Here is a 23,891-nt window from a genome sequence, read left to right as displayed (position 1 = left end):
GAGTGAATAATGCGAACAATGCCCATATGTCCTGCTGATTCCCTTCCAGCCTTGGCTGGAGCATTATTTCATGGCTTCAGTACCCCCCTGGAGAGCACGAGCCCCTTAACCTGGGACCTGTACTCTACTTGACATGAAATAAAAGAAAATCTGCCTGGAGCCCTGAGGGCTGGCTGTGAGATGACAGGAGGGGGGCTTAGCCATCGACAGGTTAAGAATGACTTCTTTTTTCCTTCCACCACAACCTGGCTTTTATGGACCGCAGAAGAGGAGTGTTTAAAGGGAGGGTAAGCGTGGCTTTGCAGACAGCTGCTGCGGTGCCCTGCCAAGTCTGTGGAGCTCTGTCCCAGATTCAGCAGCAGCTGGCAAACTGACCGGGGGTTGGGCTGTGCCTGGAAACCGTATGGCTGAGCTGTGGCAGTTCTGGTACAGGGAGGGGATAGAGGGAGACATTCCTGGAGGACCCAGGAGACCCTGGCATCCCTCTTAGTATTTGGTTGGGTTCTAGAACAAGATCTGCAAGAGAAACTTGGATGTGGTGGTGAGGAGAGAAAAAGAAAGCAATGTGAACTTAAGCTGGTCTCTTCTACGGAGCTAACCATGATCCAAGAAAGCTACAGACATTGAATCGTTCTGGGCAAGTATTTGGTCTGGGAGACTTCGGAGTGGAATGTTAATTGGCTGCTGACTAAATGAGTCCAGACAGATGGGACTGACCTGGGGACGCTGCTCAGAGTCCCCCATGCCTAGGGCTCCTTATGCCTTTGCTCTATTGAATATCAAAGGGGAGATTTAACCCCTCCCGTGGAACCTGTGGGGAACAGATGCTGTCCCCTTGTGCAGGGAGCATGGGCTCATCTGAAGGTCTGCCTGAACCAACTGGGAACAGTGCTTCCAGAGCACCTGACGTGGGAGGGGGTCCGGGATGCTGGTTTCCTCCAGGAAATGGTTCCTCTAACAAATCTGGTGATAGATTACTTTTCAGTAGAGCTACTGGTAGAAAGGGAATGACAAGAAGCACGTTTATCAAAAGGCTCAGAGTGAGTTCAGTGATCAGAGCCGCCCCACTTTTATCCTTTATTGCTATAACCGGTATCTTACCAGCCTCACCCGGGTAGCAACGATGTGCCACAGCCCTCAGCAAAAGGGCTGAGCCACTGAACCACAACGGAGGAAAAAGCATCCGCATCTCTGCCACCTGCCCGGTGGGCACCCACCTCTCACAGACCACAGTCATCCTCTCCGGAGCCCCCCAGGGGTGGGACAGGGGCTGGCGGCTGTGCGGAGGAGCCCCGCTGGGCAGCCCGGTGGTGTCTCCGCAGGTACTCACTGTAGTTCTTGGAGAGCAGCGTGTAGAGGAAGGGGTTGACGCAGCTGTTGCTGTAGGCCAAGCAGGTCACCAGGAAGTTGATGGGGACGACGGTGGAGCTGCCCCGCTCCCCACGCTCGTGCCAGTAGAGGCTGAAAAGCTGCCACAGCCAGAAGGGCACAAAGCAAGCCCAGTAGGCGAGCACGATGCTGAAGATCATGTACAGCACCTTCTGCTTGGGACAGTGGCTGGCGTGCTTGGCGTGGGCAACAAGAGCCATCTGGGACTTCCAGTAGGTCCTGGCCAGCTTGGTGTACACGCAGCAGATGGTGACGCCCGGGGCGAGGATGCAGGTGTTGAAGAGGACGGTGAGGTACACCTTATAGGGCCCCATCCGCCACGTGGGGTGACAAATACGCTTGGTCACCCCGTGGCGGTGGCTGGTGCGCAGGTCGATGAGGATCATGCTGGGCAGGGCAAGGAGGAAGGCCACCAGCCACGCCAGGAAGGTGAGCGCCCGCCGACGGTCCCTTGAGCCACGCAGCGTGGCCAGAGGGCGGGCGACAGCCAGATAGCGTTCAGTGCTCATGATGGTCAGGATGAAGATGCTGGCGTGCATGGTGAGGAGGTCGAGGCTGAAGAGGATCCTGCAGCCCAGGTCTCCGAAGTACCAGTCCCGCACAAAGTAGGTGCACACCACAAAGGGGATGGTGGACAGGTAGAGGAGGTCAGCCAGGGCCAAGTTGATGATGTAAACATACATGGAGCCGCTGCGCCTCATGGAGACAGTGGTGACCACCAGTGTGTAGATGTTCCCCGCCGCGCCCACCACGCACATGGTGCCCAGGATGCAGCCCAGGAAGGAGGTGGCCAGGAGGTCGCTGGCAGTATCGGACGTGGCGTTGAGTTGGGTGCTGCCATTCTTTGGATAGCACAGCTCCGGGGTGCACGCGCCCGGCTCCATCCTCGCTCCCCCTCTTGCAGCTGGACAGGACCTCACCAGCAGCTACCCCTGAGGTCACTGCCCTGAAGGGAATCCCAAACTGCGGAACAGCAGCTCCTGGTTGTGTTGTCCCAGTTGCAGCACCCGCAGCAGTGGTAGCGCTCAGCTTCAATGTGTGGCTCTCTCCTGCACAGCCTGGAAAAGCCATCCTCCATGCACCCGCCTTCCTGCGGCCGAGGGAGGGACGAGGCAGGGGTGGAGGTGGGATTTGTCCCTCTGCCCTCCAGCGGGTTGGAACGCGGCGGCTGCTCCCACTGCCACCCACTGGGATGCTGGCACAGCTCCTCACTGGGAGGGAGTTGGGGAAAAAACACCGATTTCTCCATGTCAGAAACTTTTCCTTGGAGTTTTCTCCTTCTCAGAGGATGGGAAGGAGAAAAGAGCGAACAGAGCATCACCCCAACCCCTCCCAGAGCTGATGGCAATGGGAACCTTGCACTGGCACCCACCCCTGTGGGACCTCCCCTTCCTGCAGCTCCAGCATTAAGGCAGAGAAGAAAAAGCTGCTTTGAGCAGAGACAAAATGAGCGACGCTGCCAAGAAAATGCAGCAGGATCCTCTGGAGGCACATTAGAAACCTCTGCATCTCTCCAGGTCTGTGTTGCCAGCTGTGCACCCAGGCTGGTTGACTGTGCACAGAGCAAAAGGGCTCTCCATGTAGCAGCGATGTGGGGCCACACTCCTTGCAAGAAGGCATTGAGTATCGAAGGGAAATCAGCAGTGCCGGCGCACTCACAGTGTCCTCCTGCCCCCGGAGCTGCTCCATCCCCTGGGCACAAAAAGCACAGTGATGGGGTAAGTGAGAGAGGTGCAGGATTGGGGGTTATAAGGAGTGTGTTTGTTCGGGGGGGGGGGACTGGGGGAGTCTAAAGTGGGGTCATGGGGGAGTACTGAGGACTGGAGAGTGCTCGGGAACAGTGTGGCAGTGCTGGAGATAGGAAGGGGGGGGCTGAGGCTGAAAAGGGTCTAGAGTAGGAGGAAAAAAAGCCTTGAAAAGGCTCTAAATCAAGGTGGGAGGAAATCCTAGAAAGGGTCCCAGTCTGGGAGAGGGAAGGAAATCCTGGAAGGGTTCTAATTGGAATGGGGTAACGGGAGAGATGTCCTGCAAAGGCTCAGAAATGGGGGAAGAAAGGGAACCCCCGAGAGACCCCTGGGAGGGCGGTGAGTGTGCGGGGCAGCTGGAGGTGGGACTGCAGCCTCAGTTGGCGGGGCACCCCCACAAGGGACATGGGACCTCCATGAGGGGCGTTGTGCCCCCCTACGTCAGGGCATCTCCGAGCATTTCACGGCACGCTCCTCCCTCCAGGGTTCGTGGGACCCCATATAGACCATACCCCTCCCGACGGGGCGGCCGTCCTGCAGGGTTCTCCGCGAGCCGGCGCTCCGCCGGGCACCACGTGCGCTCCTGTTAGCCCCGCCCCTCCGCGTTAGACCCGCCCCCTCCCGGTTAGCCCCGCCCCCTCCCACCACCACGCAGCGCCCGGAAGGGGGCAGAGCGCTGCCGCCCGGAGGACCGCCCCCCGCGCACTCTATGGTACGTTCTCCGCGACGGGACCTCCGGGGCCGCCCTTCTGTCCCTCTCCTCTCGCCCCCTTCCCCAGTTCCCGCCGCTCCACTCTATGGTGCGGGGCGGGGCGGTCACGTGCTGCGCGCAGGCCGGAAGGAGCGGGGCAGCGGCGGCTAAATGGAGCGGGGCCGGCGGGAGGGTGGCGGCCCGGTGAGTACCGCCCGGGGGCTGCGCCGTGCGGGGCGCCCCGGGAGGCGGCAGAGCGGCAGCGGGCCGGGCGGGGACGGCTCGGGGCTGCCTCAGCCTCAGGGCTGCTTCGGCCTCAGCTCCTCGCAGCCTCCGCCGTGCCGGGGCCGTGCTCGGCGCTGAGTGCCCGCGGGGCTGCGGCCCTGTCCCGGGCCCTCCTCCCCGGGCGGGGCTCGGCGCTTCTCCTACCCCTCCGCGTGGTCGTGGGGACGGCTGTGAGAGGGGAACCCGGCGCTCGGTGTCCTCAGGGCCGTGTCGCTGAGACCTCTCTGCCCCCGTGCTCTGTGGGTCACGGTGCCGGCCCAGCTGGCCGAGAAGTCCCAAGCGCTCAGTCCGGCTGTGATGGGGGCTCTGAGGCCGCGCTTCCATGGGGCGGCCGGGGGGAGGTGGGGGGTCCCGGCGGAAGGCACGTGTGGGCCGGCACAGTGCCCCACGGGTGTGTGGCTGAGCCCCGGCTGCTCCCACTCAGAAACGCAGCCCCGGCCGTGTGCTTCTCAGTTTGCGGTCCCGTTATGACCAGAAGCATCATCGCCTCTGTGTCCTCCAGCAGCTTATCCGGGATCTCACCGAAGTGCTCTCGTACCAGGAACGGAACGCACGTGGAGAAGCTCAGCCCCTCTGCGAAGCGCTGTGGTGCAGCCGCTGCTTTGGGACTAATGGTGCTTTGCATTGAAAAGGCTGATATGGTGCTGCCGTGCACCTGTGCTTCTGTTACTACTGCAGTCTCTTCTTGCGTTTGTGTTGAAGCATACTGAGTGCTGTGCTGCAATCCTGAAAGCAATAGCTGCTTGTCTTTGTTGGAGCAACTGCAGGAGGCTCCCGGCAGCAGCAGAGTGTGAGGTGGGCACCCAGACCGGGGCTGGGTTACACAGCGTGCTCCTCCTGCTGCTGGGGGGCACGGAGTGAGGTGTGCCCTGCCTGCAGCCTGCTGGGGGAAAGGGGCTGTGTGAGACCATTGCTGTGTGCGTGTGAGTCTGGAGCGGTTCTCGGTGTGTTCCTGCACAGCACTGTGCTGTTACAGAGCGCAGTGCAAACCGTATGGTGGGCCCCGTATGGATGTTTGCTATTCTCACCTGGCCTCCTCGTTGCTAGGGCCAATGCTGCACAAAGCTCTGCTGTCCCTCCTTAGGACTGTTGGTACTGTGAGCGTCTTAAAAGGTGTTGTGTGCTGGGTGTCTGTGTAGCGTGGTTAATAAATGGTCGTCATGACAGGAGTTTGTGCCTGGACTCCTGGGGCTGGAAGGAGTTTCCCCCACTTCCTGCAGCTCTGCAGCAGCACTTGGTGCTGTTTCGGTAATGGGCTCCCCTCTGCCTTTTACTTTCCCCTCCTCAAGCACTCTCCTGTCGGCCTGCCTGCAGGCATCCTTTTTGGGCAGCTGCTCCCAGCACAGTGGCGGGGGCGGGCTGTGCTGATGACAAGGTATGTTTTGTTTTACAACAAGGTGCTGGCAGTCTGTCCCGGCTCGGGAAGCTGCCCCAGAACTCCAGATTCCATGGCAGGCCAATGCTTTGTCTGCTGGGAATGCAGTGGGCGTTGCTGCCAGCAGTGTGGAACCAGCGCTGCCTCTGACAGCTCGGCTCGTAGCGGTGTGCCTCGTGCTTTGAAGTTGGTCACAAATTGCTGAAAAGTCCCGTGGCAAAAATAGGTGGAGTGCAACTCCAGCACAGCTGGGGAGAGGCAGGAAGTGCGACTCTGGGGCTAATTAGCAACACCCGAGCAGCACAGGCCCCGGTGAGAGGGAAGCAGAACCCTCTGGGTGTTGCTGGTTGCTGCTGGAAGAGGCTCCCATTCATCCATTCGTTTGCAGTGGGTGCCTTTGGGTTTGTTTTTTGGGAGTCACTGAGCGGTTTGCTGGAGCAGTGTGGGCAGATCGGCTCAGCTGTGGTGTCAGTGCTGGCGGGAGCCACATTCTTTATGGGACAGTCGGAGCTACACCACTAATCCTTTGTGTCAGGAGCTTGGTTTTTGCATGTGGAGTCGGTCTGGAGATAAACGTGAAGTCCAAGTTTTAGTATATTTGAATTCAGATGTGGGCCCCTGCTCCTAAAGGAGGGGCTCTGATAGCCTCAGAAGTCTGTGTGCACACTGGAGCTTTGTGCACAACGTGCCTTGCTGGATGGCTGGACGTGTCTTGAGCTGCCCTGGGTGATTTCAACTGCTCTAAGCAGATCTCTCCCCGCTGGGGTGGGTGCACGGCCAGTAGCAAAAAGCGTGCAGCCAATTTAGGACACCACCTGCAGCACAGGTGATAAGTTCATTGGATAAGTTCACTGCTGTTCTGCTGTGCTGGTTCCTGCACTGGGATGGGGAGAGGAGAGGCACTGAAGCCTCCTAGGAGCTGGAGTGCGCTCTGCTCTCCGTAGCACTGAGATGGAGAAAGCAGCCGTGTCTCACTGATGGGGATCACCATGCCCTCGCTGCCTTCGTGTCGCTCATACAGAACCTCAAGTTTAGTTTGGAAACAGCTCAAAAGTGATGTTTCCTCAGGGTCGGTGCTGAAGAGCTTATGGTGATTTCAGACCTGTAATGATCCTCAGGAAAGCTGAATTGCTGAGCAGTAGGAAATCTCCTGATTAGCAGTGCTGCTGTGGTTCCCTGCCTGTGTCACGGGGCACTGTCAGGGCCTGATGGAGCTGGGCTGGAAGCAAAGTGGATGAGCTGAAATAAATCCAGGGGGGTGTGTTGGTGTCAGCATGCCAGGCTGCTGGCCTCCCCCCACGCAGCTGCTCAGAAAAGGGCACTGCTGTAGTAAATAGGGTGCGAGCCGTGAGGTCGTTCCTTTTGCAAGTCCTCAGTGCTGGGAGCCTGCAGAAGGATGGCTGGAGGTGAACCTCTAAGTCGATACACCAAGCCCTTGAAGCCTTCTGGCTGTTCCCACAGCTCAGAGTGCCTCGGTGCCCCGCAGCCCCCTGGTCTGGGCTGCTCAGTCCCTCGTTACTCATCGAGCAGCTCTGAACCCCTTGATTTCTCTGCAATAGAAGGCTGGGCTGGGAACCTGAAGACACGCATCCCAGCTGCTGAATGACTGCTGCAAGAGTTGCACTCCACTTTCTTTGTTCTCTTGTAGCTTTGAAAGGTGACATTTGGGTTTCCTTAAAAAAGAGAAGAGAAAAAGAAGGCACTACTGAGGATCTGGAGAGGAAATGCTGCATCCTTTCTCCCGGAGCGCTCTGTGAGGCGTAAGTAGCAGAGGACACATGGCATCCTTTGTGCCCTGGGATACATGTGAGAGTGCTTCTCTGCTAATTTCTTTTCTATGTGGCCCCCCAGGCTGATAGGGAGCAGGAGGCAGTGCTGTCACCACCAGCTGGGCACACACAGGTGTGTGTCACACCTGCACAGCCTGTCTCTTTCAGATAGCAGCACCTCAGTAACGGTGCTGCTCAGAGGGAACGGCCTCTGGTTGGCATTCACGGGAGGTCAGGGCTTAAAGAAAGAGTTAGAACTTGCTCTGGAAGTGACAGAGCTGCAGTTCACGTGGTGCTGTGTGCTCTGTCCCCACCCTTAGGCCACAAAGTCAGAACAGTGTGGTTCTTTAAAGCAATGGCTTGGGAGATGGATGGGCTGTGAGCCTGAGATGTTGGTTCTGTGCGTGTGCTGCCATTGCAAAGTGTTCTTGGAGGTGCCAGGCACGCACCGTCACAGCTTGGGGAATAAATGCACCTGTTTTAAAGCCAACTCACCTTCCCTAGGAAAGCCTACGGGGAGACCTGCTGCTGTTGTAGGTGGGTAAAATAAAGGCAGACGGGTTCCTTTCTTCTTGTACTTTGTGTTAGCAGATGAACTGATGGCAGTGGAGCACTTCCCGGGGTTGTGGCTGAGCGATCCTTGCACTGGAGTGGCTCAACCACATGAATGAGGCTGACTGGGAGCCCGCTGTCATGGACTGGGGAAGCAGTGGTGATGTGAGCTGCTCTGGCAGCTCTGGCTGTATTCTTTTGCAAGGTGTGCGCTGTGTCAGTGGTTTCCTCGCACACAGCAAACAGCCTTTTGGCATTTCTTGCCAGCCTTGTTTCAGCCGGGATGAGGCTGCTTGGCATGATAAGCACTGCTAAGCTCACTGCCTCTGCTGGGCAGCTGTTACAAGGAGCAGCCCGCAGCAGATTGAACCCTTTGAAACGTTTCACTGGAAGCTTAGCAATAGGTCAGGTGGAGTTTATTCTGTGTTGTTGTTGGTTTTTTTTTTTTTTCTTAAGGGCTGAGTTTTAGCTTTTCGGTTTCTGCTTGTCACAAGCCATGCATTATTTAAGCAGCTTCTCTTTGTTTTAGCAGCTTGAGACGAGTCAGAACCTCACCTTGCTCGCAGGCGACCAGAAGCCACGGTGCTGCCTGCAGGCAGAAGGCAGGAATTGATGCTCTTCTGTCAACATAGGTGAGCAGCAGTGGTGTTGCTGTATGGGGGGAGAGGCTAAAACACACCATGACTTAATGCTGCTGACATCTCTTTCAAGTTGCTCTTATTTTTACCCTCCATTTGGTCGGAGTTTCAATTCCAACCTCCCCTGCAGTGCTTCCTGCACATCCTGCTGCCTTGAGCCGGAGCCAGCAAAGAGCACTTTGTGTCTGCTCCCATCTCGGGTACGTGGGAGTTCAAGATCTCAAATGCTCTAAGTAGGAAGAAACAGGCTACGCTGTGCTGGGGAGGAGAGGCCCCCCTTGACTGTCACTTTAAATCCCAGCACCATCTGAAGATGCTTTTTACAGCACAAACAGGAGGTGGAGGGAGCCTGCTCGGGTTCTGCTCCAATTCCTGCAAGCCGGAAACTTCTGCCTGTGCTGGGAGTTGGAATAGATGCACCACGCTGCTGCTTGCTATTTTTAGGTTAGGCTAAAAATATGAAACGTGGTGGTTGCGGGGATTTTGAGTGGGATTGGAGACTCGTGTGTAAGCAATGGGCCTGCACCTGTGACCTGCTTTTACATCCCAGCAGCAGAACTGTCTGCCTGGGGTGGTTGGGAGCAGTGCCTTTGGAGAGGGCACATCTGGGTGTGTGTGTGTGCAGTTTGCCTGGGAGGTGTGCGTGCCTTCAGCTGTCAGCTCTTCCTTTTAAAATGGTTCTTGTCTCCTGCCCTTGGACTGCGAGGCCGATAGTTGCGCTGGGGCTCTGTTGTCGGCGGCCTTATCCTTTATAAACAGGCATACAAGTCACAGAGGTGGTGTGAGATAGCTTCTTTCAGTGTGCCTTGCTTGCCTTCCTTGTGTTGTTTATGTAGGGCAGCCCCCTGGGGTGGCTTTGATTATGTGAGTTCACTTTCTTTGCGTCCTGGTGCCGGACAAGTGAAAAACTTGTGACTGTGGCACTGGATGGAACTGGCCGTGCCAGCGGGTGGTGTTCCGTGGGTCTTTGGGTGCTGTGCAGGGGGCACACAGCCTGTGATCCTGAGCTTCTTCACAGAGCATTCCCTGCACCTCTTCCTTGATGCTGAAGGAACGGATTGCTCTCTAGATGAACCTGAGCTGCCGATGGACGACAGTGTCTGAGTGCCAAACGGGAAGGGTGGTGGGTTAGCTCAGCACCTCCCAGCACTTTGCTCCCTCTGCCCTCACTGGGATGGGGGAGAGAATTGAGGGGGAAAAAGGGTAAACGTATGGCTTGAGATAAAGACAGTTTAATGGAACAAAGAAGGAAAGAAAATGAGTGATGGGGTGTACAGAACGCATGGCACGCAGCGCGGTTGCCCCCACCTGCTGAGCAATGCACGGCTGCGCTCCTCGGCTCAGTGTAAGCACTGCACAGCAAGAGCCAAAACATGGGTGTTGTCATGTGTTCAGCCTCAACCCACAGCACAGCGCCGCTACCACTGCTGGGAAGGAAGATAACTGTCCCAGCTGGAGCCAGGGCAGTGTGGAGCTGTCACAGGATTGGCCAACCCACGCGTACTGAACTCTGATGCGCTCTATGCCCCTGCATGGGGAGAGTATCTGAGCCACCGAGCTCTGCAGGGAGCAGATCTGAGCAGACACCTGTCTAGCCTCTGTCTGCACTGTTAGGTGCTGCAGGGCTGATTTGTGGCTTTTCCCTTCCCAGCCAGCCTCGGAACAATCCCTTGCTGTGTGATGGCTCGAGCGGTGGCTTTTCCTTGCGCAGTGCATTGCTCCCGGTGTGGTGGGGCTGAGGTGAGCGCTGCAAGGAGAGCTGTGCAGGACAAACCTGCAGGACTGGTGGGCATGGATGCACCTGGCTGGCTGCAGGGGCTGGGTGCTATTCCTGCCACTGCCTCTCGCCTGCTTGCTCACCTTGGCCACGCCGCTCATTCCAGTGCTTCCATTTATCTTGTAAGTGGTGAGAGCAGCATTGATCTTGTTTTTCTAAAGCGCTTGGAGGGCTGAGGATGGGAAAATGGCAAGGCGAGGTGATAGCTATCCACAAGTGCTAGGCAAATGGAACTGGAATAACGTGGATGCGACCTTTTAAAAAGGACAGTGCTTTCAGCAGGCGTGCTTACTGCTAGCATGCGGGAGTGGAGCAGCACTCGTGCACCTCTCTGACCACCAAAGTGCCACTCAGAGCGAGGCTTGCTTCTCCTTGCACATAAGGCAGAGGCTGAGGAACCTTGGGGAAATAACCCCAAAGTCTTGGTTCTGCAGGAGGTGTGCGCTGCTGTTTTTTCAGGATGGGGACGAATAGTTCCTGGGGGGAATACGTATGTTTAAGTTCATAGCGTGCATCTGAACAGGTTTTGTCGTGCTGTGCCAGCTGCAAATCCTGCTCCCTGCAGGGGAAGTTAAGTAGAATGACTGAGGAGGGATTTACACTGCTTTTGTGTACCAGCAAAAGGATTTTAGAGCAGACCCACCATTTTCTTCCAACGTATGCAACAGTAAATATTTAATAATACAGCTTTCTCAGTGCTCTAACAACGAGGTGAATACTTCTCAATACAAAGACCTCCTTTTGTGTTCCAGTGACCAAATACTGCTCCAACTTCAGTCTGTGCTTAGCTGCTGTATGGCAACTGGAGCTGAGGGCTGTCAGAGCACAAAATGGAAACGCTCTGTTCAGGTTGCAGTGATCCATCCCTCCCATGCTGGAGCCCTGCGCGGTGCCGGGCTGTGAGCAGGTGGCCGGCAGGGCTCAGTCCCAAAAGCTCTGTCCTGGGAAGGAGCCCCGTCCCTTCTGTGTCTGTGTGGTTTGGGAGCGGTGGTGTGTCCTGGAATCTCTAGCAAACTGCAATAGAGGAGGGGATGTGTCATAAAGCAGGCAGGGCTGTTCTTTGGAACAGCGGGTGGTGGCAGTGCAGTGTTTCCTGTAAGTGCTGCCTGTCCCTGGGCCTGGTCACACACTGCCCGTGGGGTGCAGCTTCTTTCCCAGGGTCAGTGGCTGGATGGCATGAGATGAGCATCCCTGGTTGCTCTGCAGCCCCAGTCCAGCCTTCACACGGGGCGCTGAGGGTTTGGGGTGGTTGTCTCCATTGCAGCAGCACCTCGCTTTGCATTCGGCTTCTCAGCAGCCAAGCTTTCAGATCTGCTGGGGCTCCGATGCCCGCTGGGGCTCTGATGCCCACATTTCTTGGGTTGGTGCTGTGGCACGGTCTGTTCCCTGCACTGGGTGCTGGCTGTGAAGGCTGCAGAGCCCGGGGCACGCAGCCCTGCTCTGAAGCTTTCACTCCTCTTACCAGCAGGTGGTGGCAGAAACACCGCTCTGAGTTTGTGACTTCTTGGAAACAGAAACCGGTTCTGATTGCAACCGCAGAGGGTCTGGGTGGTGGCTGGGCAGAGCTGCATTGCCCTCCTGCAGCTGCACAGCTCTGAGCATCTCCGTGCTCTACTCTGTTGGCCTGGGTGTGCTCTGCAGTCATGCTGTGCTGAGAGTCAGAACTGAAACCGAAACATGCTTTATTCTCCTGTTTTTGTCTTCTAGTTCCTCACTCTAGCCTGAGTGCCATGCCTGGGCCTTGATGCTTCTGGGAACAGCTACTGAAAATGGCAGAGAGAGCTGGAAATGAAGAAGCAGTTCACCTAAGCAGCTTCCATAGCCACAGAGGAAAAGGTGAGCATTGATGTGTGCGTATTTCCTGAAGTAACAGTTGCACAGCCCTGCTTACAAGCAGCAGGAATAATAGATATTAAATGTGCAGGAGTGTTGTTAATAGAAAACTGCTCGTGGTCTGTCTCGTCATGTCACACCCTGCTGTTTTATTTAATTTTCTATAGATAGCTGCAAAGCCTCTCGATTTCTGCTGGCATGCAAAATGCTTGGCTCTTGCCTCTCTGGTGCTGCACTGCCTTGAGGCAGAGTTATGACTCCTTGGCTGTGCAGAGGAGCTCCAGCAGAGCTGAGGGGCTCGTGGTGTTCCACCCTTTAACAACCTGATGGGACAGTGTGCACTGGCACCCATTCCTTTGAGTGCAGTTCAGAATGGCCCCTTTCTCTGTATGTCTGGAAGGTGAGGTGGTTGTGTATTGATTTGCTGCAGAGTTACAAAAGTGTAAACCAAAGCACTGTGTCAAGTCATACAGAAAGCATGGGTGTGTGCTGCTCAGGCAGTGCAGAAACCCTTTGCTTCTGGCTGGTCCTTCCCTCCCCAGTTCCTGCAGCTTTGCTCAGTAGTGTCTTTATTACACTTGTGACAAACCTTGGGGACTGTCATCTCATAGCAGGATATCATCTGCACTCTCAGTCAGGGCCCTATCTCAGGCTCTCATACGGTGCTCCCACAAAGTCACTCTTTCAGAAGATGCCACGTTGCACACGGAACCTTATCTGTCCTTTAGAATGTACTGCACGTTAATAAAAGAAAATGTGTAGTGCCTGAGATACTGAAAGTTCAGGGTATCTCTCTAAAAATGACTCTGTACTTGAATTACTGGGAACACCTTTTGCAGCAGCTTGACTCGTGGTAATGCTTAGGATGGAAGAATCTCTGCATGGAAGCCATTGTGATGTCTTGACCTATAGTCTGTGCAAGGCTTTGCTCTGAGGATCACAGGAGTGGCTGTGACCTCAAAGTGCTTCTTCCTTCTTGCTGCAATGCAAATGTGAGGATTGCTTTTGCAGATGTATCAGTAATTTGCAAGCAGCTAACACAACTTACCTTGCTACAGACCGAATAAACCGCAGGGATGAAGGTCTTATCACAATATCAGATTCCTCGGATGAAGAATTGCCTTTGCAGGAAACACCAGCAGAGCAGCAGCACGAGGATGATGATGATGAAGATGTGGTCATCTTGGCAGAGGTAATTTTTCATTTTTGTATTTGTTGCTGCTTTATTCGTAGCCTTTATAACCAACTCATGCACAGATACCCAATGTGTTCCTGGGGGAGTCCTGCCTAGTTAAAGTGGCTTCCTTAGGATGTCTGAAATGAGTGGTGACAAGAGAGCATTTTGCTGGATTTGAGCTTTTAATCAACTTTTGGGCACAGGAGAGGAGGATTCAATTGTTAACAGTGTAGTACTTGAAGTTCTACTTAACTGCTTGGAAACTAGAGCCTTCTTAATCCAGAAAGGTGGGCAGAGAAGTGAACTTGTTCCTTAGAATGCAGGTGTTCAAAACCTGCACCTTGCTTAACCTTGTGTCCTTCAGCTGTGCAGTTCAGAGCAGGTCCCACTTGTCTGCTACAGTAACCAGAGGCATTGAGGAAGTGGGTTGCAAAGACGCTTTTCTGTTCCTTACTTGAAAACAGTGGCAAAGAACCTTCAAACTCTACCTGTATTCAGCAGCCTTAGCTTGCCAGAGGCAGGAGCCAGGCCAGAGATGAACGTTTTGAGCTTTAGTTCCTGCTGCCTGTACAAATGATTAGCTGAGGTGCAAAGACACCATCAGTTAGCTTCTACTTCTCAGACCATTTGGGAATGAAGTGGGGTTTGGGGCGAGCTGTGGGAATTATTCCAGTGCTGAAAGTCCCACGTATCTCCAGTTGTGCTGAATGTTCTTTTATAACTAGTGCACTCTTAGCACCTGGGGGCAGACTATAGAGTTCAGTGAAACAAAGATCTCTGGGTGGTGGCTTTATGCTTTATTACGCTCACTGCTAAACTGGCTTTTCATCTGTTTCCCATCAGAAATCTGGTGAGATGCAAAAGATCGTTTGGAACAAGGATTCTGATGAGTAGGAAAGAACTTCTACTTATTCTCCTCTGTCTTCTTTTTAGACCTCCAAGCATCAGCAGCTCGTGCGTCCCAACATCATCAGACCTGCTGCTCAGTGGCAGGGTGCGAACGCTGTGGGAGAAGGAGGATCTAAAAATGCTGTAGGGCCTTTGGGGAGTGCGTGTGTGCAGGATGAGGTCTCAGCTCTGCTGGGCCAGAAAGATCACACGGTGCAGAGCAGTGCTGGACCAAGCAAGGAAGAGAGCGTGAACTTTGCCTTGCAGCAGCCTGGACCACCTGAGCTGAATGGCCCCAGGTCTGAACTTACGAGTGACCCCGAGCCTGGCCCGAGTTTGTTTCCAGCAATAAAAACGAGTGCACAGCTTGTTAACAGGGACCTCGTTAGTCTGGGGAAAGCAGACTTTCCACCGCCACAAGGGGAAAAGGTGGAAGCCCAGGGCTGGCGAGGGGAGGACTGGAAGGCAGAGCTCTCACAGAACGTTGAAGGAGCAGCTGCTGCAACCACCAACACAGAGCAGGAGATCCAGGACAGCAGCCCGCCGGGTCCCCCCTGCCTGCAGCCGCTGGACGAGGAGCCGCGCGCTGTGCTGAACGGCTGCGTGCCGCAGCAGGGGCAGCCCGAGGCAGGGTCAGCATCTCTGAGGGCATATGGAGAGGAGGCTCCAGGGCCGGCCTTCCCCAGACCGGAGCCACAGCAGGATGGCATTCCGGGTCCTGCTTCGCCGCAGCCAGCACATCCACCAGAGGAGACGAGGGGACGGCAGGCGACAGACAACGAGCAGCCTGGCCCGGCCTTCCCAGCACAGGGCTCGCATGAACTCGGATCTAGCAGTGTGCCAGAACAAGGGGCTGCCGGGCAGGAGGACCAGGACTTCACTGCTCTGCTCATCAGAGAGACGGTAAGCATTCCCTGCTTTGCATTCATGTTGCTTTCAGTTTTTCCAAGGCATGCAGCGTTGCATGTGCTCAAAGCACAGCTCCCGTTTACTTCAGCTGCAAATTCTCCTTGCTTTGGCTGAGGCTCAGCAATGCACATCGTGAGCGTGCAGTGGGCAGACCTGGATAACTTTGGTTTAAAGAGATTAACCCCGTTGCTGTGGCAGCAGTGATGACGGATGTGAATCCCAATGGTGTTTGCTTTGGGGTGGGTCGTTGGCCAGGAAAACGTACCAGAGCTGTATGGAGTGTGTTGGGATGCAGGGAGGTAAAGTAACACAGGTCTGTTCTTCATAGCTGTGCTATGTTTGTTAGCTTGGTGAGCATTGCAAAAACAGCAGGAAACAATGCTTGGTGATGCTTCACATCTGGTGGTTTCCCCTCTCCTCTGGCACAGTCATCCCACTGCCTGCTAGGGAGGAAGGCTCTCTTTTGATACTTTATGGATTTTCCTTAAATGTTCTTTATTATTTCTTATCTTGTGCAAATCTGTTGCATCTTACTGTATGTTAATTCCACCTGGTTCAATTTGGGAAACCAAGATGGAGAAAATACTGTTATTCTCCAAGCAGCACAGCATCAACACTCACTTGTCAGAGTAAGACCTTGGTGACTGCTGACCTGCTCTGAGAGATGGATGAGTACATACTGTTACGTTGTTTGGGTTGTTTAACAGCCCTGCCCAGTTCAGTCTTGCAAAGCAAAGTACCCTCTGGTGCAACCAACTGCAATACCCACATGGAAAGCCAATTAGAGAGCACTAAAGGGCTCTTGGCTACATGGCTAATGCCACTGAAGGTTTCTTGTCTGCTCTGCTCTCGTCAAGAGTTTGTGTATTGTTTCTTTTCCCTCTTGCTTTGGAATGTATTCCAGCACACAACCTCAAAGCCCTTTATCTTCCACCTGGGGGTATGTATTAACTTTGCTTGTGTTGTAGTTTGTACCTATGTGCCTCTCCTCTTTCCATCCACCCTGCATCACTCGTAAGGCCAGGCACTCGCAGCCACTCACACCACTACCCATACTCATAAAAAAAGACCTATTATTTATCCTGTGGAGCCAGGAGAGCCAGCAGCTTGCAGTATCCAGGCCGTATGGATATAAACAGTCTCCTGGATCCCATTTTAGCCCCTGTTTTGGGAGCATGCTAGATAACTACCCATACATTTATTTCTGTCTTTGGTGCTGTTGCAAGGTTGTGCTATGCGGCTCCTCTAATACCTGTATAACCCTTAGCTTTTCCTACTGTAGGAAGCGAGATTTCCAGATGTGAGGAAGGAATATATTGAAGAGCTAATCAGCATCAAGGACTGCTATGACTTAAACGTGTAAGTATGGATCCAAGAGCCAGAGTATACCATAAAACAGGTTGGCTGCAGTCACACTTCCAATTTCCTTCCTGCTAATAATGCTGTTGAGTGTATCCAGGCTGGGAGTTCAGCACTGTGCTGGTGGTGCCAAAAAGCATGGATTTCTTTTTTAAATGTGTAATAGAGCTTTTCTTAAAGCTCCTATGATTCTGACATCATGCTGTAGCTTCTCTGCTTTTTAAGATAATTTGCACATTCTGTTAACTAGTTATCTGAAGATTTAAAGCCATTACATATCGTCTCCTCCTGTTACCAGACTTGTTAGAGGTGTCAGCAATAGGGCTTGGCTTCTGTAGCACATAGCTCAGAGGTGAGTTGGTGAATTTTGGGTTGCAGAAATCAATTTCCTACTTCATTTCCTGCCTCTTCCTGCCTTTTTCCAGATAAAAACTGACACTGGTCTGGACTTCTTCCTTCGATGCCGTGGTGTTGGTTTTTATCCCCTTGAATAGCAGTGGTACCGTTTGAGTTCCTCTCAAACCACCTTTTGCAGATAAGCACATTTGAAGACTGGTAGGACCTATTCTGGGTGTTTGCTGATGGACAGATTTTGGTCAAATTGAGCAGAAATGTGAGCCAATGAGGGAAGTAAAAGCTATGGGAAATCACCCCGAGGTCTGCTGCTTAGCTGACTGTACCAGCACCTCCAGGCTCCTTGTTAAGGATCATATCTCATCTCTGAGAGTCACGCTAGAATCAAAAGACTAAAGCAAGTCCTTTACCTTGTTGATAAGTTGCATCATCTCCCCACCCCGGTGAGTAAAGCTTGTGCAGCTGAAGAGTGAGACATTGTGTGTGTTGGCACCAGGAAGCACAGGGGTGTGGGGTAAATGATGGCTGACGTTGGGTGGCCGCTCTCTTCTCTCTGTAACTGTCACTGAAACACATTCAGAGTGGTTATTGCATGACACAAAAATGAAGAATAGGTGTTGGTTGCCATAGGATTCACTTTATCTTGTATGGATCTGATGCCCTTACAGTTAGCAGTATTGGAGTATGCGAGGCTTACTGGATATAAGAGTGGCAAGGAACTAAGCCCAGTAAATGGAATCATCCTTAGATTTCTTATCCCTTTGCCTGTGTTGTGAAATCATGCCTTGGGAGAAACACTGCTGGGTTAGGAATTCATCAGGTTGCAACTCTTCTTGTCTGGTAGTGCTTTCCCTGCAGCAGTGACACACTGAGCACGAGAAGCTCTCAGGTGCCCGTGCTGTGGGTGGCTGTGTTGGAAGTGCAGGAGGCACACAGCGCTCCCCCCTGGGGCTGCCGGGCCATTGAAGTTAGGTGTGTGGCTGCAGGACCCTCTCAGGGATTGTGTGCAAAACCAGTTATTGTATCCTGCAAGGATTCAGTGAAGCCTGGTGGAATTAAATCTCGGCTTCTGTAAGTCTTAATGCGTTCCTTCCCTTTTTGCTCCCGGAATCTCTTCTCTGCTATTGTGTGCTGCAGAACCAGGGAGATGAAAAGGTGCTTACGGGCTGCCCCGCAGGCTGCCCACAGTGCCTGCTCAGCGGCGCGTGGCAGGCTTACTGGATGATAAAGATTTCTTCCCCATATTTTTATTCCTTTAACCAAACTGTCTTTTGAATTGTCACCGTGGCTTTTGTATCGGAACAAATGGGTCGTGGCACTGGGCAGCCTTGCTGGCAGGGGCTCTTTGATCTCCACGGCGTGTCAAGCTGAATCAGGCTCGAGGTATATAATAACTGGGGGTGGCTGGGTTTGGCCAGGGATGAGGCTTTTAGCTGGCTCTGTGTCCTGGGGTGCAGATATTACAGAGCAGTGCTACGAGTGTGCGTGCGTTGGGACCCACTTAACTCCTTGTTGGATGCTGAGGGCTGACATCTTTGAAAGTCCCGAGCACCAAAAGGCAGAGTGCAGGAGAGCTCAAATGCACTGTGCTGCAGCTGAGCCCTCGTGTTTGAGCTCCTCGAGGTTTGTTGCGCTGGATTAGAACAGTTATCTTTGACAAAAGCAAAGGAGATGGAAGCTGTTAAACCTTTGGTGCCGGGATGTTTTGTTGCTTTCCAATAGGATGGTCTTAAAACTTCCAGCTGATGTGAAAGGTGTGAGAGCTGCTCCCAGCTGGGTATCGTCCATTCAGCCTTTGTGTGCGGAAGCCTTCAGCTTGGCCAGAATCTCCTGGCTGGAGATGTCAATATGTGATTAAACAGAAAGCAATGCCTCTGCTTTGAATGTGGACGAGGGGCTGAAGTAACGGTGCCCTGATAGCAGCTTAATGCTGCACGCTGGTTCAGATCTCTTAATTAGGGGCCGATTTCTGACATCGGGAATGTAAATTAGCAGCAATTATGTCTTTGCTGCAACCTAGCACCTTCTTATTCAAACAGTTTTATGAATGCTAATTGCTCCTCGTAGCTCTTTCAGAAGGGTGTTGTTTTGCAGCGGGGGGGGGGGGGAGAACTGAGGGCCTGAGTTCCTCGGCCCAGCCAGCAGGGGTTGGGGGCTGAGAACGAGCAGGGGAGGCTCAGAGCCCCTTGGTAGGGCTGCCTGCAGTGGGTGTGGATCTCAGCAGTGGGGTATTCCGAAACCACTTGCTGGAGGGTTTCCGGAGCTGAAATGCTCAGTTCAGCTAAATTGGCCTGACAGAGCGACAATTGTTTGCAGCAGGACCTGAGGCACGCAGCGCTTCGTCTGGGATGTCATTTGCCAACTATTTTTAGTGATCATTTTCTGAATGCCGCTCCCACCAGACCAGTTTGCAGTGTAACTTGCACAATGCCATTGTGATTTCAGGCTCCGTGACAGGGAGAGCTGTGTTTGCAGTACGTATCTGATGCAAACAATTTTAGATGTGTTTCTGTCTCTGCCCTTATGGGAAAGTAGTTAAAGGCCAGAGGCTATAATAAAAATGTGATTCAGTAATCTTCTGACCAGGAAGACCTCAGCCTATTGCAGCTGTGATAGGGATTTGTGTGCTTGTTTTTCCATAGATCCGTGTGGCACGGTGCATCTCAGCTGTCTCAGTTAACGCTGCTGTGCTGCGACTGTTCCTTCTTGTGTAGTCCTCACAATGTTTGTTTCCTCATAGCAGAACGTGAGTGCTCCTCGACTTGCAGTGCTGCAGATGGAGTCACGTAGCCTGAGGAGGTGTTGCTCACATACGTGGCTGTGGGTGGGAAGCGAGCTTGATCGTTCCCCCTGCGTGGAGCTTTATGTTGACGAGTAGCTGACCCGTATGAGCTTCGTGTAGGCACATGGAATTGTTGAAAGACATCTATTTGCTTTCCCTTCTGCAGTCATGCAACTGATAATTCTTTGCTTAATTCTCAGTCATTTGTTTTTGGTCTGTTCCAGCCTGAGACCTCTCTTGGTTCTCACAGGGCAGGCTGTGGCTTGCCTGCCCAGCCTCTTCGTTAGAGGATGCTAGCAATTGTACCGGTGAGGAATGAGCCTGAGCTCCCCAGACCTGAACTAACTGTATTTTTCTTTCCAGACTTTGTAACTTCCTTCTGGAAAACCCAGATTACCCAAAGAAGGAAGGCAGAATGGTTTTAAATCCCAGCAGCAGCCTGCTTGCCAGCCAAGATGAGACAAAGGCAAGTGAGAATACCCTCATCTACAGCACGCCTCCAGCCTGTCCACCATGAAGTGATCTTGGGGTGTGTGGTTCTGTGTGTACTCGCAGAGCTCACGTTGAGCCGTGCTTTGATAGGAGGCCTCTAGGTGCAATTCAGATGGTGTTAAGTAGCAGTAGTTGCTTGCAAGATGACTTCAAGACTCTTCTGTTTTGCTGTTGCACAGCTGCCTCTCGTCTGCTTTGTGCCATCAGCAGGCCCCTCAGGCTTGCCTGCCTGTCAGCCACCCGCTGGCTGAAGTGCTCGATGTGACATCCATTGTAGGAGTTCTTGGTCATTCTGTCACATGTAGTACTTTGGCCTGAGGACTATTTTGTGTGACCTTGATGCATCGCTCTTCAGCCTCTTAAGTGCAAGTCTCCCTCCTTGATGCACACAGTGGCTTTAAGCTACTTGTCTTGTGTCCTGCCAGGAGCACAGCATACACCTTCACGCCCACGCTGTCCTCCCAGCTGCTGCTCAGATGTGTGCTCAGAACAGGGTGACGCAGTCTGGGGGGGTCCTGCAGAAGGCTCCTATCCTGCAAGAGTAGTTTGAGGTGTGTGTGTACGTGTAGCAAGTCTTTCTATATCCTCCCTCATCTTTTGCATTTCCTTCTTAGGTGCCTAAAGTGGACTACTTTGACTTCTCCAAGCTTGCCCCGCTCGACCAGCGGTGCTTTATTCAGGCAGCTGACCTTCTCATGGCAGACTTCAAGATGCTGAGCAGCCAAGACATTAAGTGGGCGCTACATGAACTCAAGGGACACTATGCAATCACACGAAAGGTTCTCCTGTTCAGCTCTGTTTTCTTCCCCAGGGTTGCCCGTGCTGTGTGTGGGGAGCAGTGTGATGTCTTTTAGCCTTACTGTGCCACTTGCTTCTCGGGATGTGTGGTTACGTGGGGTTTCTCTGTGGGCTTTTTGTTGTAATTGTCCTCCTTTCCTTTCAAGAAGTCTTTGCTTAGTAGACTCCTGCAAAGCTCATCAGCCAGATAGAATGCTGCAGGAAGCTTTTACTTTTCTGTAACAGAATAATGGTTGAAACGATAGCTAGTTTATGATAAGTGATGCATTAACTCAGAGGTACTCCTGTACCTTGCGGAAGTGGGGTGTAATTGCCAATAAAACCGAGACATTTAGCCAAGTCTTAAAGCATTTAACTCGACTGCTGTTATTAGTTTGTAAGTGACAGCATGTAATTGAGGAGAAGGCCAAGTCTCACTGCCCTATTTCTTGCAATTATGACTTATGAAGTGAATCATTAAATTCTTTGTGGAAGTTTTCACAGTAATGGAACTGCAAAGAAATTTGTTCTGGAGCATCACCAGGCTAAATGTGAATGTAGCTTCAGGCTTGTGACTGGATGTGCTCTGATATGCTTCTCTTGCTTGAGCTTCTCTCTCTACCCTTCCAGTACTTGGCTAAAGCAAAAACCACTGTTCCTCTTCATTTGACTGAGCACTGAGTACTTGAATTGAACAAAACCAGGTTCTAACTGTAGACCTTCAAAAAAGGAATTCAGTTTAAAGGAAAAAAGGATCAGCTCTACGTCAGTATGGGCAGCAGCTGTATTAGTGTTAATAGCTGAGGCAGTGCAAGGTACCATTCAGCTCTGCCTGGTGGCTACGTTGCTGTAATGGAACGATTGCTTTATGAGTATGTGAAGCAGCAAGGTGGACAAAGGGAAGAGGTCTGCATCCCTCTGTGTGGTGCCTGGCTTTCCTGTTTTACTTCAGTCCTGTGCACCTGTTTGTGCAGTGCTTTGATCTGAGCTGTGTGCTTCTGCTTTCTCCCAGAGAACAGAAGGGACTTAAAGCTGCATGTTGGTTTTGTTTTGTTTTCAGGCCTTTTCAGATGCCATCAAAAAGTGGCAGGAGCTGTCTCCGGAAACCAGTGGGAAACGAAAAAGGAGAAAAGAAATGAATCAGTATTCATATATAGATTTCAAATTTGAGCAAGGTAAATAACAAGCAGTGTGTATTGTGCTCTCTGCTTGATTACTGTAAGCAGAACAGGCTTACGCTAGAAAGGACTGTCCTTGAAAAGGGACGTGTTCCCAAAACAGCAATGTTTCTGTCACTGTCTGCTGTCTGTTTTGGAGATGCTCTTCCTTAGTACATCTGCTTGGTACAGTGGTGCCTGAGGTTTTGAAGTTGTGTAGAGGAGGAAGGATTTGAGCTTTGTTCTTGCTGCCCCGTCCTGCTTCATGGTGTCTGTAACTCTGCTTTAGGGGATGTGAAGATTGAGAAGCGGATGTTCTTCCTGGAGAACAAGAGGCGGCACTGGAGGTCCTATGACAAGCTCTCGCTTCTCCCACCAGTGCTACTGGAGCAGGAATTCTATGAGCAAAAAGTTAAAGAGATGGCAGAGGTGAGTGGTAGGAGCCGCTTTGGTTTGCTGGTGCAAACGGCTGCAGAGCTCTTTGTCCCGAATGTGGAAATCTGCCTCTTGCTGAAACTCAAACACTGAGCAAAACTTTGAGTAACTCTCCACGTTAACCTCTCTGCTGCCAGACCCACGGCGGTCTGCTCACTCACTGCCTTGCAGAGCTTGGCACTTCAGGCTCCAGAACATCTCCTCCCTTGCTGAGGTCTGTGTCTTTCAAAGCAGAACCCTGCAACGCCTGCTGCTCTGTTGTCTCCCATAGAGAATTCACCCTTCTGCACATACGGTTCTTTCTGAAGTAGCTTCTTTAAAGATCAGCTTCTCCTAAGCAGATGGTTAGTGCCTCCTTTTAAAAGCAATGATAATGTTCCTTGGGGCTTTCACCGGAGAGGCCTATCGAGTTGAGCTCTACCCATAGGAACATGAAGGGGCAGCCCCTTGTAATGTCGAATTTGGTTCTTTGTTCTTGCTGCCTTTGCGTTCCCCCCATCTGTTTTAGCTGAATCATAAATATCTTAATGGACTGCAGGGATGGGCTGAGTGATGTTGTGAGCAGACAGTGTGCCTTTTGTGGTGGGCTGTAAATCTTGAGATAATGCAATAACTGCTTTATCTATTCTGTAAATAAAGATGCACGTCTCTTTTACAGCATGCAGACTTTCTCCTTGCTCTGCAGATGAATGAGGAACAATATCAGAAGGTCAGTATGTATAAGATGATCCCTTGAGTTCAGCTCATGCATAGGTGCTGTTTTGCACTTAGCACTTCAGAATTTCCTGGCTTCTGGAAGGGAGCTTTCCTGACCAGCTGCATTTGCACCGTACTGCTTTTGCTGAGCTGGCAAAACCTGCATAGTGTGTGTTGGCTGGCTTTTGGACAGGGTAGATGAGCTGAGTCCAGCAAGACAGTATTGATGCACGTAATGATCTGCAGTAATTCAGTCAGCTACTGCTTGTATCTTTACTGGCCAGGACAAACACTGCGATAGAATAGCACCAGGCTTGCTCTTGCTACTGCTGTTATGGCTGTTGAAGACTTCGAAGCAGATTTGCTGTTGTTCTTGGAGCTCTGCCAGCAGAAAGGCCTTTCTCCTTTGCAGAAAGGGCTCTTTAAAAACCTGAAAATCGGGCTTCTCCTTTTCAATGGAGAAAAGTTGAAGATAGGTTCAGCTGCTGTGGGTTGCCTTTTCTGTCTCAATTCCTGCTTCTCTCCAAACTTCAGAGAAGATGTTGGACGTTTGAAAAAGTGGGCACGCGTTCATAACTGTGTTGAGGAGGCCATGGCAGGGTTTCTGCAGACAGCTGGGTGACTGTTCCTTTAGAGGGCAACAGATTTGAAGCTCGCTTTTCCCCATGCGAGTGCTGCGTAGTCTGCTGCTTCTCTGCAATCACAGCTTCCCCAGCTCAAGATGCTTCTATGCCTGTGAGCTAAGAATTACTAAAACACCATGTGTTCCCTGGCTTTTTGGAATCTGCCAAACCGGACGTGTAGGTATTAA

At 52.4% G+C, this 23,891-nt stretch overlaps 2 protein-coding genes across 14 annotated transcripts in view; one reads left to right on the top strand and one right to left on the bottom strand.

Annotated features, from left to right (window-relative positions):
* Positions 1-1,041: 1,041 nt before the first annotated feature.
* On the bottom strand, positions 1,042-2,490 carry LOC101747873 (urotensin-2 receptor-like). The gene has a single exon (XM_040647525.2). It carries the CDS (start codon positions 2,271-2,273, stop codon positions 1,221-1,223), a length of 1,053 nt encoding a protein of 350 aa, XP_040503459.1. The 5' UTR covers positions 2,274-2,490; the 3' UTR covers positions 1,042-1,220.
* Positions 2,491-3,809: 1,319 nt separating this feature from the next.
* RNF216 (ring finger protein 216) overlaps positions 3,810-23,891 on the top strand; it is a 63,783-nt gene continuing 43,701 nt past the window's right edge. For 2 of the 13 annotated variants that reach the window (XR_005839779.2, XM_015294371.4), the window contains exons 1-10: positions 3,960-4,029; positions 11,929-12,057; positions 13,113-13,246; positions 14,165-15,022; positions 16,311-16,387; positions 19,887-19,989; positions 20,630-20,794; positions 21,853-21,967; positions 22,239-22,378; positions 23,043-23,093. Coding sequence is in view for 12 of the 13 variants with exons in the window: in XM_015294371.4 (XP_015149857.2) it covers positions 11,991-12,057; positions 13,113-13,246; positions 14,165-15,022; positions 16,311-16,387; positions 19,887-19,989; positions 20,630-20,794; positions 21,853-21,967; positions 22,239-22,378; positions 23,043-23,093 (1,710 nt within the window). In the remaining variant the exon portion in view is untranslated. Of the gene's footprint in view, positions 3,847-3,959; positions 4,906-7,133; positions 7,246-8,335; positions 8,439-11,758; positions 11,850-11,928; positions 12,058-13,112; positions 13,247-14,164; positions 15,023-16,310; positions 16,388-19,886; positions 19,990-20,629; positions 20,795-21,852; positions 21,968-22,238; positions 22,379-23,042; positions 23,094-23,891 lie in introns of those variants that run through there. The other 11 variants (XM_046901019.1, XM_046901017.1, XM_015294365.4 and 8 more) reach the window with 11 other exon arrangements.

The sequence above is a fragment of the Gallus gallus genome, chromosome 14 (genome assembly GCF_016699485.2).
Source record: "Gallus gallus isolate bGalGal1 chromosome 14, bGalGal1.mat.broiler.GRCg7b, whole genome shotgun sequence".
Classification (NCBI taxonomy): domain Eukaryota; kingdom Metazoa; phylum Chordata; class Aves; order Galliformes; family Phasianidae; genus Gallus; species Gallus gallus.
Note: the sequence above shows the minus strand (reverse complement) of the source record. Positions and strands in the feature narration are given on the sequence as shown.